General features: G+C 36.4%; 1 protein-coding gene across 2 annotated transcripts in view; it reads right to left on the bottom strand.

Moving 5' to 3' along the window:
• LOC120519151 (latent-transforming growth factor beta-binding protein 2-like) overlaps positions 1-18,231 on the bottom strand; it is a 389,450-nt gene that overhangs the window by 100,109 nt on the left and 271,110 nt on the right. For both annotated transcript variants that reach the window (XM_039742299.1, XM_039742300.1), the window contains exons 9-11: positions 18,123-18,197; positions 2,288-2,410; positions 1,490-1,654 (exon numbers count right to left, since the gene is read on the bottom strand). In XM_039742299.1, the coding sequence (XP_039598233.1) occupies positions 1,490-1,654; positions 2,288-2,410; positions 18,123-18,197 (363 nt within the window). The remainder of the gene's footprint in view (positions 1-1,489; positions 1,655-2,287; positions 2,411-18,122; positions 18,198-18,231) is intronic.

Here is an 18,231-nt window from a genome sequence, read left to right as displayed (position 1 = left end):
CAGCTGCCACTTTATTATTAAAATATATATATTGTACATACAGTATGCGACAACATATATGTGTAGCACATCTTGATGATTTCAGCTATATATCACACCACACACAGTAAAACAAAAACAATTGATAAGGAACCAAAAAAGCCCAGAAATGTGTTTTAGCCAAGGTCCCCTCAAATTCATGTTTTAGGTTTGTTTTTGTTCATTTTTCAATCTTTTATGTACATTAATGTTACTTTTATGGAGTGTTAGCAGTATTCTTTGCGTCTATCTATATAAGACGCCTCAGTTATGTTCTGTGTGTTTTGTGGGTGGTCCCCCAAGAATTGGGGGCCAACTGCCAATCAGCACCATGACCTGTCCTCCAATCTATAAATCTGAAGGATCTCCCATAATTCCTGGTGGTTCATTTTGAATGCACTATGGAGTTTTTTGGTGAGTTTTTGCTATGCTTTTGTCTTTTTGTGAATTATTACATTTTGAAATTTTGCTGCTTTTGACAATTATTTGATTTGCTCTTTTGGGAATTGCTTTGGACTGCCTTATGTCTCTGGCAGTTCAGTTTTGCCTTTGTGTTCCATGGAGCGTCATTGCCTTTTGGAATGCTGTTTAATAAAAAAATAAATATTTTATTGCCATATTACTAGCTGGCTTTTGGCAGTTTTACCTTTCTAGTGGCATTATTGGAAGTGGTTTTTGGGACTTGAGTGCTTTAGAACTACTACTTCACGAAAAAAACAAATTAAATAGTCTTAAGTGGTACATCAAAAATTCTCAACATTTTTAAGCTTCCCAGGGGAAACAAAAAGATGTTTCTAACACACAATATTAGAAGATATTTGACTCGCAAACTGATCGCTTTAAATGGTTTATTGCTTGGAATTTTCATATTATTGTCAAAATTTTCATTTAAAGTATAAACAGAAGATTGAAATTTGGCCAAATGTACAGAATTATTGTAATATTGTCTTATTTATACAAGTACCAGAACATTAGCAGAATACGCCCTTTAGAATCCCCCAAGTAGTGCTGAGTCAACACCATGATCTGCATTCTATGTCCTTAAGCATGATGATTTACAGAAGTCAGATCTGTAGACATAGACAACTCTTCCAACAAAAAGATTGCCTGTTATGTATTAAGAGACAACTTTCAGACAGATTAAGAGATAACTTTCAGACTTATTAAATACACACTTGGGTTTTAGAAACAGAAATTGTGCTGCAAAACAATGTTAGAATTTTGGAGGGGCTGTGTAAATGTTCACACTGTTTGTGTTGTTATTTTCCTTTTATCCTGGGAGGGGCTTCTGATCTTTGTTTTAATTATAGCATTGCAGATCTATGTTATTTTCAGTGAACACTACAGGTATGACCTTCATTGCCATTTTTGTCATTGCCATGCATGCACAAAGTTACCTGCAATGTCACTAATGTATACAAGAAGAACCTCTGATTTTTTTAAAAATCACTTCATTTACAGACAGACTAACCTGTATCGGGCAGCGGACATCGTTCACAACTCTTGCCCCATCCTTTGCCAACTCGGCTACAGCAACAGATCTGCATCGTAAGGGATTGAGTCAATGGTAGGGAACAGGTGCCCCCAGATACTGAGCGGTAGCACCTGTCTTGTACTAGAGATATTGCTTTTTCCGCTACAAGACAAAAAGTATAATAAAACAAAAAAAATGCCAAATTATAATCAAGATTACATCTGACCTTAACAAACTCATATTTGAATAAAGAACTAAATTAAGCGACTGTAGTATTAGTTAATCTATACAAAGCATATTTAAATTCTTTCTGGCTCATATTACCAATACAAATAATTTTTTTTGCTATTGTGATATGAGGACTCACATTGAGAGCTACTTTATTATATTTAGAAATCTTACTGAAATACATGAACTTATTACAAATATTACTGTATATAAATTGCTTAGGCATAATGAATCAGACATTTTTATTACAGCAAAGACAGCATGTTCTTCTTCCAAGAATACAGCATTGTTTTCTTTCTCAACCTGTCAATAAATTACTCAGAATTAGGACAAATAAACAGCAAATACTTCGTTTTCTGTTTACAATTCCTTCTACATTATGTTGCAGTTCTCTATCATGACTAAGTTGCCAACATGCAAAAAAGTCTTGGCTTCCAGACAGCCTTATGTTGGATCAAATGGAATGATACACAAAATAGCAGTCACAAGTATGCGGTCTTAATCCAAACCAGATATACGAATTGCTGTTTTACATGTCAGGCTTGTTAACAACTACTAAAAGCTTACAGACACAGTGGCTTCTTGAAATGTCCATCATAAAGCCAGGTTTGCAGGTACATCTGTAGCTACCTCGAGTATTCAAACACTCAGAGTTTTTACAGATTCCAGGCATCAGGCATTCATTAATGTCTGAAAGAATAAAACAGAAAACAAAAATCAGTTCCAAAATTGCCAGAACGGTCTCCCTTTATAAGTATTATTCAGTTCACTGTGAATCCGTAAATAAGCATGAGGCCTTTGATAATTTTCTTGTGCTATATAAATTTGTTTAGTCCCACTGACACTTTATTTATAGGTTTCTGTTACATGATGGCACACCGCAAGCTCTTTTCACCTTGGCTACGCAACTGAACCCTGCAAAGGAGCAACCCAGTATGTTTGCTTATTGCCTTAAATCCAGTGCAAATGGAATAATAGTAACACATGTATTTTACTGTAGTAAGATAAGTAAGTATTGTGTTAGGTTACTTGTTACTTTAAAGAGTGATCAAACTATGTAATGGACATTACTTTAAATATGTAAACCTACAGCTCTCAAGATTGTGTTGTTGAGTTTAGCACTATATGTCCAACTCATCAACATAAATTTACTGATTTATGAAATATTGGGACAGATTATTACAGCCAGGAGAAGGAATAATAAGATCGTTTGGACAGTTGCCTCTGGAAATTTATTTTGTCGATGCTTCTACCCATCCCTGTTGAAAATGTGTGCAACACAAATACATGCACAGGCTGGCAGTGTGCAGCGGACTTGCACAGACTACAGAATCCTTAACAATAACCCAGTTAAGGGTTTACACGGCCACATAATGGGGTTATTCATGGAGAAATCAACCTTTGTTAACCAGGTTTATCAGATGCCAATGACCCAGTTTCTCTACCCACAACAAGGACTTACATAGCATTTTAGAAACCAGGCTACTGTGAATAACCAGGTTACATGACAGCAGAGAAAGACACATAGTAACAAAACTGCTACATCACACATTCAGGCACATCAGACTAATCTAAATGTGCCATATACTGTAATGGCCTGGAATGCGGTACAAAGCCCATTTGAACTTGGCAAGAATATACAGTTCCACACAGGTCAGTGACCAGACCTGGAAATAATCTTTAGATTCCTGAAGATGTGTTAACCATTATAGTTTCTGTCAACCACTATAACTGATACTCATTTCACTTTGCCATTATGGGCTGCTTGACACCATCTAATCAATTTTTCAGTTATGTATGTTTTCTATCACCGTGTCTGGACAGATCAGCAGGAATTTTGCAGAATTTCAGAAAATTTTACACCATTGGAATCCATTTTGTGAAGTGTAGTTTTTTGTATGTGGTAGACTGTATTAAAACTGTCACACAGCATTTCGTAATAAATTGGGTGAGATGTTGTAGACCCTGCTAAATGGTGGCATTTCAGACAGCCTACTTGACTGTGATATATTCTTTGAGTCAGAACCAGAGCCTACTTTGTTATTTTGAGGGTTGCTCCATAGATCATCACCTGAGATCTTACCTTTTAAGCAATTGTATTTGAAGAATGTTGTTGATAAATTCTAGGTTGATAAAGGGTCATCTTAGTCAACTTATTTTGACTAATACAAATAGTAATAATAATAAACCTATTTATTCTAAAATGTAAACTAGTTAATTGTTTCTTTTCTAGTCACACAGTTTTCCAAATGCCTATTTTCAATGGCCCAGTGTAAGCTCACCACATCCTAAACACTAAATGCAGAATGATCAAAGATAGACTTCCACAGTTGAGTAATACTGACCAGGGATTCTAATTAATAGCAGAACGGTGAAGATATGCAAACGCCAAGTGACTGTCAAGAAAGGAAATTACATCCTCAACAAGATGTATGTTCACTGTTTCAAAGCACTTGTGAAAGCCAAGTGAATATTAAATGTTTATTTTTATTCTTGGGAGCTGGTACTTCAATTTCGTATCAGCTCAAATATGTTCTTTTGGTCGGTGCTGTTTCGCTACAATGCTTTTCTTTACTTCTCAGCTCTACATGAAATAAAATATACCTGAAGGATAGAACAGACTTTGTATAGCATATTTACTAAAATGAAGGCTGAACTAAGGTCATATATTCAGGAGCAGGATCGTTATTATTAAAAGTGCAATTATCAAAAAAAAAAAAAATAGAGGAATAACATCAGTAGGATACAGCAGAAATGAGTCACGTTTTATAGAGCATACTGTTAATTTAAAGTTAAGCAAACTGCATATAAATTGCATTCTAAATTTGATATGCCTAACAAAATAATGTAACATTGATTTAGTAATGGTCCTCCTACAATAAAACACCAAGTACTTCGGTTTTAGTTACACATCCCAAGGAAATGCTGCATGGTTAACTGACAACTCTAAACTGGCCAAATGTGAGTGTACAGTAGGTGTGGAACCCCGAGTTTGTTGTTTCCTCCTTTGTGGCCAATGCTAATGGGATACACTCAAGCTCCCTGCGACCCTGAACTAGACAAGGAAGTAAGAAAAATGGATGGATGGGAACTGAAAAAACCTTGTCAATGGTCTAAGCAATTTAAAAACACATGATGGAACACTGCATGAAAATAAAATACAATTCCTGCAGTTGTACTACTGTAATCAGTGCTCCACTCCTGCACTGAATTCTTAATATGAATGTATTATAAAGAGTACTTTATGTAGTACACCACATTGTAATTTGAATTACATAATTACTTCTTCACAGATTCTCACAATGATACAATTGTGCAGCCCAGATGCTGTGTCACTAATGCTACTAATGTGATTTTGAACCTTTAATGACGATGTCAAGCAAGTTCTACAGGCTGTAACTTATCCATCTACAGCAGGTGAATATCAACAATGAAATGATGTATGGTCTGTGTACATGCAGTATACAAAATACACAATCTAATCCTTCCCATTCCTGAATCACACAAGTGATGAGTGAAAAGAAAACTTTATATTAAATGATTACGGGATTCTGGATCAGTACTTAAGTTTCAAATAACGATGTCTTCAGGATTCAGAAGTGTGCCCGTCCTGTCTTGTTATTAGAAAGCTGACTCAGTTGGAAGAGAGCAAAAGCCAAGTGTGGAAACACTGTCCATGGTTCTGAATTCCAGAGCTGCTGTTAAGAAGTCACATTGAATGAAGCGATAGTGGGTCCTTATCTACAATTCTAACTCTTTAAAAGCTGAGTATCTGCAGTATTAAACTAACAGTAACATGCTGGATTTGTTAAGGTCAGCTTCTTAATGTAACAGTGCAGTGCTGTGAACATAACACATAATGTATTCCCTTTTGCTTTGGGCCCACTAAGTTAGTAATGCATTTTTAACATCCAGGCTTGAACAACTATGCAGGCAATAAGTGACTCAACATACAGCAGCCATTTAAAAACTATCACCAGCGTGTCAATGTGCTGATCGTGCCACCAAATCCAAACACAAACCTTGTTGCCAGACGCTGCTACAGCTATACTTCATTAAGAAATAGTGGATCAAAGGATAAGTAGCCAGTTTCAAGAAAGATATGTTAGAGTAAATAATCTGTTTTCTTTTAATGTATATTTGTATGTTCTCTCTTGGCCTTTAAATGGGTTACCCCGAGATAAACGCTAGGCAGCCATACCTTTCTGACTGAGTAACAATTTGAAACATATTTTTATGTTTACTACAAGTCTAGTCTCTCACAAGAAACACATTTTGCAGTAATATCTCTTTTCAATTTGTTATCTATGATATCCTCTCAATGATTATAAGTTTCACAACGTTAAGCTTTTTCAGAATTTGGCACTGAGATCTCTGCATATCTGTTAGACACATTCTTGTCTACTGGATGTTTTGTGCAAATCCAAGCCACTCCACTGATTAATAATTGCTCTAGCAGTGCATTCAGCTTTTCATTGTTGGCAAAATAATTAAAAAAGCTATTTTTCCAAGACAAAAAAATAATGGTTTTAATTATACTGTCTACTGCCTAAATGACGGAGTAATCAGAACCACATTATTTTAAAATTTGAGGCAGAAAATTAATTATATTTTTTTCCAACAGAATATGATAGTGCATACTTTCAGAGTTCATGAAGAATGTGATCTTGATTAACCTGTTACGAGTGAAGAGTAGCGCCTAAAACACTGTCTCTACTGCCAAAATATTTTTCAGTTATTTTGGAAAAGATGACACATAACAGTAAACTGAAATCATTTGGACCATTGACTGTTTTAAGAAAAATAGTTTCCAGTATTGGCACTTGACAAAGTATTCCTGCTTGACTAAACAGCTTACTGAAAAGCTGATTGTTTTTGTGTGAATGCATTTTGACATTTTGGTTACCCAAATAGCTCTCTAGCACACAAAGTTCCAAGTGCTTGTGTCAGTTTTGTGCCAAAATGGAAATGCAAAACTTACTTTTGATTTTTTTTTTTTTCTACTTCAACAGTTGACCTTACCATGTAGCTAAACAAGGCATGAGCAACTCCAGACCACATTAAAACTACACTGGAGGAAAAATTCTTTTCTTTAGTGATCATCTCTTTACAGTCATTCAAGGCAGACACTGGAAATTTCAACCAGAAAACATGTTCTAAATAAATTCACTCTACTTCAATGAATAACAGGAATGCTGTAAAGGAATATAATATTACAGAAATAGAAAATTAAGAACGCGCAGAGTCATTGCAACAGCCAGAGTTCTTGGCTGAAAGCATGCAGAGTCTGTTGTCTCTCCAAATTTTTGATGTAGCAGTCATAGTAATGCATTGTTTCAAGTTTAATGTAATGCTAAAATATCTGTAAAGCATTGTAAAAGGGAACATTATGAAATGCATTGGCTTTTTGTTTACTGATCAAAGCAAACTAACATCCTGCACAAGTTGACAGTTGAGAACCAATGAATAATATATCATGCACAAAAGTTTTGGTACTCTTGTCATATTTCAGGCGCTGAAGCAGAATACACAGTGACAAAACTATGCTTACATAGTCATTTAGATGATTATGCTTATATCCTATAATACACAAATGACATCAGATTTGCAATACTGAGTGTGCTGTGACCTTCCCATAAAAGCGCAGACACAGCAAGTTATTAATTAAGTGTCAGAGGTTTATGGATGTTACAGAAGGACAGTCAGACATAGCCAGATTTAGTAACACTAAAAGGCAATAGATTGTGAGTAGATTACAGACATTGGTAAACCCAACATCGTAAACACAACTTGAACTTTAATCAGAAGATTATAATCAAAAACAGTGTTTAAAAACAAAATTTTCCCTAACTCTTTCCGTTATCTTTCAGACAATTTTGGCCACTGTTTAATGTGCATGGCCATTTTTTTTTATAACATTACTGTCATGATGTCATGAGTCACATGACACATGTATTACATGCCTAGCAACCATGGATCATATCCACTAGACACCTATGGAAACTAATACACAAAATGGTGGCGCCCATGAAAAAAATTGACAACAAAATGATGTCACTGAAATAATAATAATATATAAAATAGAAGTATAAAATAAAAGAGGAGACTACCTGGGGAAATTTTATGGCCTTGGGAGGGATTTTAGTGTAGAGTTTATAGAGAATAATATGATTATTGACCACCTTATTTATCTGACCATGTGCACATAAACTTATTTGCTAACATTTTGTGTTTAGTAACTGAAAAATAAATGCAACATAAAATGAATAATATAAACAGAAATTTAAACATAACAATGCCACACAAATTACTGAATGCAAGTAATAGATTATTCAGGATATTTTAATTTACACAAACTCTTTAATGATTCTTTGTAATAAAAAATCAGTTTTGTCAACCCACTTTGCCTAGCTTGCGTCTGATACTGTGGAGGTTGACGTTTATATCAGAATGTACAGGAAGTGTTAGCTGGTTAATAACACTTACTGATAAGTTGTATTAAATGGGTACCTGTGTCTTTCAAATACAGTTTATATCATTTTATTTTCAGAACATTTTAAATGTAACTAGCTCTGCTACCCATCTAAGATGGGTTAAAATCTAAGCAATTAATGAAGACCTCAGTGTTAACCTTTGCAGTAAACCATGCAATGCATCTGTGCCATAGGGTATAGGATTCATAAAAGCAATGTTAATGATTGTAATGCGCCATCTATTGGAATGACAAATACAATGCATTTGCATGTGTTGTCATGAAGGATCGCTCCAGCTGAGCAACTTAAGGAACTGGAGTGACCAGGTGGTGCAAGTGGCTCACCATAGAAGTCTGGGAAGGGAGCGGGAGTCAGCGAGGCTCAGACTGGGAGCCCTATTGTGAGCGCCATGGCCTTTGGGTACCCGAACCTTGGGTCCAGAGTGGGAGCCTTCTTGCAGCCATGGAGTGGCAGGGACCTGTAGAAGGATAGCAGTACCTGTTGGATAGCTGTCTCCTTGACTGTAAGGTCTGGTCAGGATAAGCTGAGAAGATGGTCGTTTTAAAGGACTGCACCCGGGCTCATGATTTTAAAGACAGTTTCCTGCCGTGTTTTAACCTCCACATGGACACTATGTTTCCATGAATTATTTATTTATTTACTGGATTGGGTGCACTGCACATTTTGGATACTTTGATTTTTGAACTGTTTTTAATAAAAGCACGTCTTCACATTTGCCCTTACCCCTTGCAATGTGTGAGTTTTCTCATTTGCTGGCTCATCCCGGTCATGACTATTGGCGGTGGCAGGTTCAAAAGGCTCCTGGATGGAATTGGTAGCTTGGAGTTGACCCACACTGTCACAACTGTTTGTTTTTGCCAATGTTGTCCAGAGCCAACTTTCCACCAAGTAATTGTAGTATTAGTAGAAGTATTGGTGGTAGTATTAGTAGTATATATAATAGTAGCAGAAGTAGCGCTGTTGGTGATCAACTGAACACTCTTCTCCTTACTTGATTGTCCAGAACAAATAGTCTTAGGACACATACCACAACTATAAATTTAATCACTGACCTCTGGCCCATACTGCTCTGGTACCAGGTACACTTCAGCATTATTGTGATGAAAACAGGGCATTCGGCCTAACAATACTGTACTTCTGTTCCATTCTTGCTGCTTGTGGCACCATCAACCTCTTTGTACACCACAGCATCTCTATACCAGAGTGTGGTCCTTTCTGCATGCCCTGTGGCATTAATCTTATGTCTGCATATCAATTGCAGTTCACTTTCTAAATACACCCCACTTTTATATTAGGTAAGAGAGCAGCACCTTTCTTGTATAACTAATTAGTTCAAACACATTTTAGCTGTAGGTTGATAACATCCATTCATGACAGATCTGCAGCAGCCAGAAATTTTACCTTGAGACTTCAACGGAGATTTAACTCTCTTTTGGGTACTTCTTTTAAAAATACTATGTTTAAGACATTTGAACAACAGAGAGTCACTGAGCCTCCACAACCAACAGTCAATGCCATTTTAACATCACTTGAGCTGTCTATGAAAGTTTATTTGGGTTATGTTTTCAACTACATGACATTGTAAAGTATAGTTAGAAAGCTTGCATTCTGTTAACACTTGTCTCACAGGTGAGTCTGTGGGTCACCTTATTGGTTCAGATCACGTATGCAATACCACACCAGGACAAGAGGGGGTGTTGTTGCTAACAGTCTTGTCTCTTCTCTCTGTAGCTCCGAGAAGATGCCCCTTGAGGGCAAGCAACCCCACACTCATTGCTCACAGACACTCTTCCCTTTCACTCTGAACCATATAAAGGTGGCTGTTCCTGTAAGAAATCGTCTCAGTCTTGACTCAAGCCAACTGCAAGACGGAGCTCTACAGACAGACCACTAGCAGAGAGCCATCAGAGGCTGCGATTCGCTTATTTTTCTTGTGCTTGCACAATCGAGCGCCTGTTTATTTTGATGCTAAGAGCAGTTTTTTATTTTTCTGTTATTAAACGGGATGGCCAAGTTGGCACTCCAACATTTCTTTAGGCTATGTTTGTTACTCGTACCCAATACACTGTTATTTTATGATATGGCTTATCATTACAAATTGTTTAATAAAAATATAACTGACTCATTTTAAATGCTCCAACTTTCAAATCAGTTAACCAAGTTCCCAAACATACCTGAATGTTATGCCATGCATACATTTTGTAACTTTTTTAAATTGTGCTTTGTGTTTCTGCTAAAACTAAAATTCTTTAAATGCTCAAATAGCCTGTAAAAGGATTAAACTTATGAAATTACTAGACTGGCTTTATTCAAGAGGACTAAAGAATTCACATTAGTATTCTAGACAATTAAAGTGACTAAAATGTATCTTTTAATTTATTCTTAAACATATGCATCTTTAAAAACAGGATCAAGCAAACACTCCACTGTTCATGTTACAGCATGACTAACCATACATCTGCGTTCTTACACATGCTAACCACATCAGCCTCTTCCAAACCACAAGCCAGCCCACACAGAGTTTTGAAGGTTGACATACTCTGCATTACGGCTTACTTTGTAGTCAAACTCTTTCTCTCCTTTATATGGGATCATAGTTGCCTATTTAAACATCCATTGCTCAGTAGTAACAATACTGAAGACCACAGAAACACTACTGCCTTCTTAATCGTAACTTTGTAAAGGGCCTAATAATGAAGAGAAAAAGACTTAATGGAAGACACTCTAAATCAACAGCAATAAATAAGATTCTGGGTGCCTCACATGTCAGTCAGTATTTATTTTAACATTTTACTCTATGCAGATTACTTAGACTGTGTCAAGTTAAAGAGAACAAAAGTAAAGTTTTTAATCAATGCTAGCCATTCAGATTAGGAAATGACGAAAGGCTTTTAACACTTTTAACAAAGAACAAGAAATTCAAATTGTTTCTTGGCAGCAAAGTAGTCGGTTTGATAATAATGACAGACTTGTAGAAAAATTCAGCTGAGGGTTTGGCAAACTCTCTCAGACAGGGATTATAAATAATTTGGAGGATGTTGTTATTGAAGAGGAAGATAGCAAAGCAGAAGCTGACAGCACAGTAACTAAAAAACAGTGTGTTTTTTCTAAAGCTGTAGGACGCAAAACATATTGAAATGATCATACATATTATTTAAAGCAAAGCAGGTGAAATCACCCTAAGCACTTGTGACGGTCAGTCATTAAAGTGGTACATAGTTCTTCAAAGACATTTGTTAGACATAACCATTTCAGGGCATATCCAATGGCACACATCAGAGCCAAGTAGTTCTGTTCTAATTAGTAAAGAAATTCTTATTGAGCATCAATTGTTAGTCTTCATATTGAACCGGTCTGGTAGTTTCTGAAGAAGCAAAGAAAACTACAGGGATGGTCCTGGAACCACCACTGGTAACTGGAGAGCTTCTACATGTGCCAGTGTAGGAGGAAATGGGGAAATGGTCACCAGGGGTAATATAGCTAACGAGTATCCCCAATGTAAGCAGTCCAGGGTCCCTGCATTAAAAGATGTCATAGCTGAAAGGCCAAGACAGTTACCCCAAAGTGTTAGGTGACAGAAGGAGCCTCTTCCTCAGAGCAGGTGGGCCCTGCTGCATGTTATGGAGGGCACGAAATAATTTGGCTGCTAAGAGTGTCTGGTATTTTAACTATGACAGGGTTGCCAAAAGGAGACACTGGGGACACAACCTTCGATTTTCAAGATTAAGTTCAATTTTATTGTCACATGCACACAATATACTGAAATTCCTACTCTGAGTTGCGAGTTCCTGGGCTGGTAAATCACAATGGGGTTTGTTAAACTTTATTTTGCTCAGCTATTTAGTGGCTAAGTCAACCCACCTTGAAGTTAGGTGACAAACATTTTTGAGTTAGGCTCAGTAGGTCACTTTCCTGTTTGATTCTTTGTACTTTGTCTTCTCTTAATCATTTTAGTTTTATTAATATCTAGTATTGTTACTTTTTATTCCAGGTTAGGGTGACACAGAGAGGTTCCTCCTTATACAAAATGGAAATAAAATGTCTTATTATACTGTATATTCTTATGATTAGACGAAACCCTATTACCAAATAAAAATGCATTTACATCTCATACTGCTTTAAATTTATTTGATTCTATTCCTATCTGATAGAAATCTCATATGCAGATTAGTTATTATATAAATATCCAAAATAAAGAAGAACAAATTGCAAATTGCTATCTATCTGAACTGTTCTGTGGAAGATTTTGAGGGGTTCAAAAGAATATAAATTAGCCAACACTTGACAAAGACATGGTTCACTATTATAAAGAATGTTTAAACCCTTCCAAAATTTCAGTGCTAGAGCAAAATAACTGAAAATAAAATATTTGATCATGTATTGTTTGTTTACCAAATTTAAATGTCCCATTATTTTATAACGGTGCAAATATATTAATTTGAAATCTCTAAAAAATTGTTGTTGTACTGTAGTAACTGGAAAGGCCAGTATATTAAATGCTGTTATTCCCTAGACACCAATGATCCCTGCAGACTTTCCACTTCGTTTTAAATGGCTGAAGTTTCTAATTACATTAGGGTTTTCACTGAGCCTAAATTAAGGTAAAGACTCCATTCTTTTCTCATGGACAATAATGTGGTTTCCTCCAAAATGATAAATATTTTATATATTTTACTTCCAAAAGAAATTTTGTAGTATTATAGTTTCATTCGATAGCCAAATGTTAATAATTACAAAATGTCTTTTATCCTTCCCAACGGCTAAGGCAAATATTTTCCAATGCAGGCAGACAATGCTGTTGCAGTTGTCTATACAGTATGGTGAGATTATGAGGCGTTGGCACCAGTGTAGCACAGACAGGACCCGTGCATAGAATGTCTCTGAGACAGAAAGAAAAACACACAAATGACAGGGCAGGGAGAAAAACGCTGCTGTGATGTAGGAAGCCATGTCGCTGAAGTTAAGGCCTCAGAAGTGAATTGTCTGAGTGAACTACGAAGACAGATACGATATATGCCAATGAGACTTTGCAATTCAGTAAATCTCCTATCTGTCCAAAGGCAGCACATGGTCCCAATTGATGGAGCTCAGACAATATGAAGGCTGGGAGGAGGCCAGTCATTACCCTGCAGCCTTGAAGGTGAAAGCACAAGACAACTCCTGACACAGCAGAATGATAACTAGTACAAGAAACAGAATATTGAATTAACTTGCATGTTTCATAAACCAAAATAACTTTTTTAATTAAGAATTTTGATAGAAGGAAAACCTGCATCCATTGCAACCCTTCAGGCCTGCAATTGAGCACTCCAAGGCAAATAAACATTTTAATATGTCCATAAATTAACTACTGAGTGGTACTTTTCAGTCACAAAGCATTACACAGTACTTGAATGGAAATCCTTCAAACAAGGAAAGTGGTATTTGCATATGCATGTTACACGCCCCACTACTAATAAAACCAAAATGAACACAAAAATCATCAAAGAACAATTTTCCTTCACAAGCAGTATTAGGGTGTTGTACAATATTAGCCATTATGAATGTAGTGAAAAGTCAAGCTAAATGACACCGTTTGTTGGCTAACTAAACAGATTACAATATGCAAGAAATCGAGGCAACTCAGGCCCCTTCTTCAGGAAAGGTGATCTTGCCTGAAGAAGGGGCCTGAGTTGCCTTGAAAGCTTGCATATTGTAATTTTTTTAGTTAGCCAACAAACGGTGTCATTTTGCTTGACTTTTAACTACCTTCACAAGCAGAAATCTCCTTACATCCATCCTTCCTTGTAAGTTCAAAGTACAGTAGTTCTAAATTTCACTTTGCATTCAAATCTGATTTAGCCCGGCTCAGGTTGTGGGTCTGCATTCTTTGACCTTTCTGGGGTGCTTGGTACCACACAGTATAGGCTTTCTTGTTACAGTCTAGTAAAGTAGGGGAAGGATAGGAAAATAGTATTGAAAGGTAGCTCACAGTTACTAGGCAGTGACAGTCACTAATTTGTTAAAGAAGAGTACAATATATGCCTTCAAAATAAAATTGAAAACTAAAACAAAAAGATAAACAGATCCAGGGCCTTCAAACAAAAGGAAATCCAAACTAGAAATGCATCAAACTCACAGATCCTTGAGCTGAAGCCCAGACACTGTCTGCTGAGTTCCCATATCAGTACTTTTTCTCTGTCATGGCACTGTAAATACGATTTGCATGACCTGGCAGAGTTGCTTTACCTCTGTTTACTCATTGCTGGTACTTTCATGAGTCTGATGACCTCAGCCCAAAGCTACTTATTAGGTAGTCATCAGATGAAGAGTAGCCTGTCTTCTTCGTAACTGCAATATACAATTACTTGAAGGGCTTGTGGTTTTACTCTGTAACTATGGCATTTATAAACATGGTAAAAAGGCTTTCACTTGAACAGTTCAGGATGTACTTGTTTTTTGGTCTGACCACAGCCAACATTATTATCTGTGAAGGAACTGAATGCCTCTTATGTACATGTAGGTGTACACTCCTGTAACAAAACAGCATTTGATGCCAATAATAAGGCCAATAACACCAAGATTGGTTATCTTATAATATAAAGTGTTTCCAAATATTGCATATGCTGCCAGTTAAACTCACTTCAGCTTTGTTTTTAGCACTTTACTGTGCCTTGTACTGTGCTGTAGATGTGGGAGGGATAGACAGATCAGTGCTTTAATGATAGAGTCTTGCTTGATTGCATTAACCGTGAGCCACAGAATCAATTATTTTCCATTGTTGCTTTGCAATTCTTATTTGAAGCAATTGCAAAATGGTAGAGACAAACATATCATTGAGTAAGCCATAAGTGTGCAGTGAGATCAAAATAAATATTGCAAATAGTACAAAACAGTTGTACTTAAGGTATCCCTTCTGTCCAGCAACACACCACCATATCCAGACCATCTACAGAATGTGGAATGCATTACAGCATCATATTTGAAGTTGTTGTTTGCATACAAATGAATGATACTGACTTTGAACACCTTGATTTTATTTAACCACAATCAGTTTTTTTTTCTCCCAGATTACTTTGATTTAGGCAAAAACATTCTTGCTCCTCCAACATTTCATTTTTAACCCCCCTTTCTGTAGTTGTCAGCAATCCCTGTTCATAATGAACTTCACCCCTCTGAGAAATCTACTGCATTTATCTGGCTTACTCTCCATTGTCAGGCATTTTTTTCTTGGGTGATACATTTCTTGAGATGTCAGTAGTATTGCATGCTGAATGACTGTTGGCACACAATGCTCAAGTTACTTAAATTGTTTTCAGCAGCACATGTTATGTTTCATGAGATATGTAAATGCAGTATCCATAGATTTAGATATAGCAGTCTCTCTGTCACTGTTCAAAATGATACTTTAAAACCAAAATGAAAACTAACTCACTCTTCACTGATAACATAATGAGACGCTTCGACAAGTAGTTGCAAGTGAGTCACAAAATGCTAGTTTTCTACTTTATAATGTGTTTCAAAGTATAACTTATGCAAAGTTACTTATTACTCCTCACATTAATATGATGAATGATTTTTATCAATATATACAGGATGGTCCATATTTATGTATATGATTGAAAAGGCGTTATTTTCAGGAAACTATCAGCGTTATTATCAATAAACATAATAGAACATGAACATTAAGAACCTTAAATGTTTTTTCATCCCCTGTTCTCCATGGCGTGATCCACAAATGCACCATCCAGATTGATACACGCCTGAAGATGAAGAGCAACGTTGTCACAGGCGACTTGGCACATCTGTACTGGAAGTCTTCTATGATAGCTGCACTAGTGACAATTGATTCACCACCATTCTGTATTCGAACACAGCAGTGGTTGCCTTTTCCAGCACATTGTTACTCCCATTCTCAGGCTACACAGTGAGGCCATTTCAATACTTTTCACATAGTAGTTTAAATACTACAGCCTGTTAAAAACGTCGGATACATAAATATGGGCCACCCTATAGTATCTTTAAAATTTTTGTTCTGTGTATAGGGAAATAAAAGTTTCAACTATAATACCTTAAACTCTGAAAAATTACTGGAATACTGCACTATTTAAATAAATTTTAGGTGATTGGTGTCAACAAGATACATTTTACAGTTTTCATGAAATAACCACATGTTTTTCATGTCCACATGTTTAAATGGCTGCTTTATCTTTTGATTGCCTTAACGTAGTCAAAGTCTAAATTTGTTTGCTTGATATTTTTTTCATTCACTTTGTAATAAGGAACATCAAATGGAATCTCAGATGAGAAGTTCTTGAATCAATCATTTTCAATCAATTAAAAATGCTGCATTGTATTTGAAGAAATATTTGCCTTTATAACATTAAAAATGTTCCTTTAAAGTTAATATTAAAGTATGCAAAAATGGCAACAAATGTAAATGTATGTGGTTCTGTTAATGTTCTACTTAGAAATGTGCCATATTTACATATGTACCATTTTTACATATATCATTATATTCTCTAACCAGATTTACTTAAAATATATGTGATCCTTAATAAATATATTTTTTTAAAACTGTATAGCACATGTAAATGCTGATTTTATTTTTCAAAAATAACCACCTCCACATAAAATCTCAATGAAATTATTCAAAAACCAACTATCTTTTGTGAAACTATGTTTATCTATGGCGGCACGGTGGTGCAGTGGGTAGCACTGCTGCCACCCAGTTAGGAGACGTGGGTTTGCTTTTTGGGTCCTCCCAGCGTGGAGTTTGCATGTTCTCCCCGTGTCTGCATGGGTTTCCTCTGGGTGCTCTGGTTTCCTCCCACAGTCCAAAGACGTGCAGGTTAGGTGCATTGGCTATTCTAAATTGTCCCTAGTGTGTGCTTGGTGTGTGTGTGTGTGTGTGCCCTGCGGTGGGCTGGCGCCCTACCCAGGGTTTATTTCCTGCCTTGCACCATGTGTTGGCTGGGATTGGCCCCAGCAGATCTCCGTGACCCTATAGTTAGGATATAGCGGGTGGGATAATGGATGGATGTTTATCTATTTATTTATGTGCTCTGTTCATTTCAAACTCAGTGCTAGAGGGATACATAGAAAGATACGAAAGACACTGTCTGTATGCCTGTATATCTGTGTGTCTGTCTGGTTGCTATGTCCCTAGCTCCAAAAAATCGTGTATCACAAACACTTGCAGTAATGAAATGCATTGCAGTGGTCATTCAAACAAATGGTGCGTGACAAACATCAACACTACTTTTATGATTCCCATACCAAATGGCATATAACAGAAACATATGCATTTCATTTGTCATTCCCCAGATGGGTGGCAGAGATAGATAGATAGATAGATAGATAGATAGATAGATAGATAGATAGATAGATAGATAGATAGATATAATTTTTAAAATAATAATAGCGTCCTTAAATTTACGCTTTGTAACTTGTCAGGAAGTGTTATTTTAGCAAAAGACAAAAAAAACCTCCAGAAAATTAGATGTAGTGGTACAAACAAACAAACAAAATACCTCCTGAACCTCTGAAACATGGCAGACGTTGGTGCCATCAGACAATTATGCAATGAAGAACATTATTTTTCCGTCTGTCCATCTTCCGACACACTTATCCAGTTCAGGGCTAAAGGGATGCAGGAAGCTCTAGCGCCCACAGCATTAGGCACAAGAGGAGGACCACTGAAGGGCACACTCAGACACACGCGTAATCATCAAATCTAGGACAACATTCAGTTGCCAAATAGCCTAATAGATTTGTCTTTGGAATGAGGGAAAAGCAAACATTGATAATGTGCAAACTGCACACAAACAGTAATTGTGTTGAGATTTTAAACTCAGTTTCATGGTGCTATTAGGCCATAGCTGTACCTGAAAACTATTACAAAGTGTAAAAAACGTCTAGGTGTTTACCTTGACAGTGGGTGCTGTTCATCCGCTTGTAACCTTTTGGACACTTCACATGACCATTTTCAATCACTGCATTTGCTAAAAAAGAAAGGACATGTTTGGGTTACTAGGA

The sequence above is a fragment of the Polypterus senegalus genome, chromosome 18 (assembly GCF_016835505.1).
Source record: "Polypterus senegalus isolate Bchr_013 chromosome 18, ASM1683550v1, whole genome shotgun sequence".
Lineage (NCBI taxonomy): Eukaryota > Metazoa > Chordata > Cladistia > Polypteriformes > Polypteridae > Polypterus > Polypterus senegalus.
Note: the sequence above shows the minus strand (reverse complement) of the source record. Positions and strands in the feature narration are given on the sequence as shown.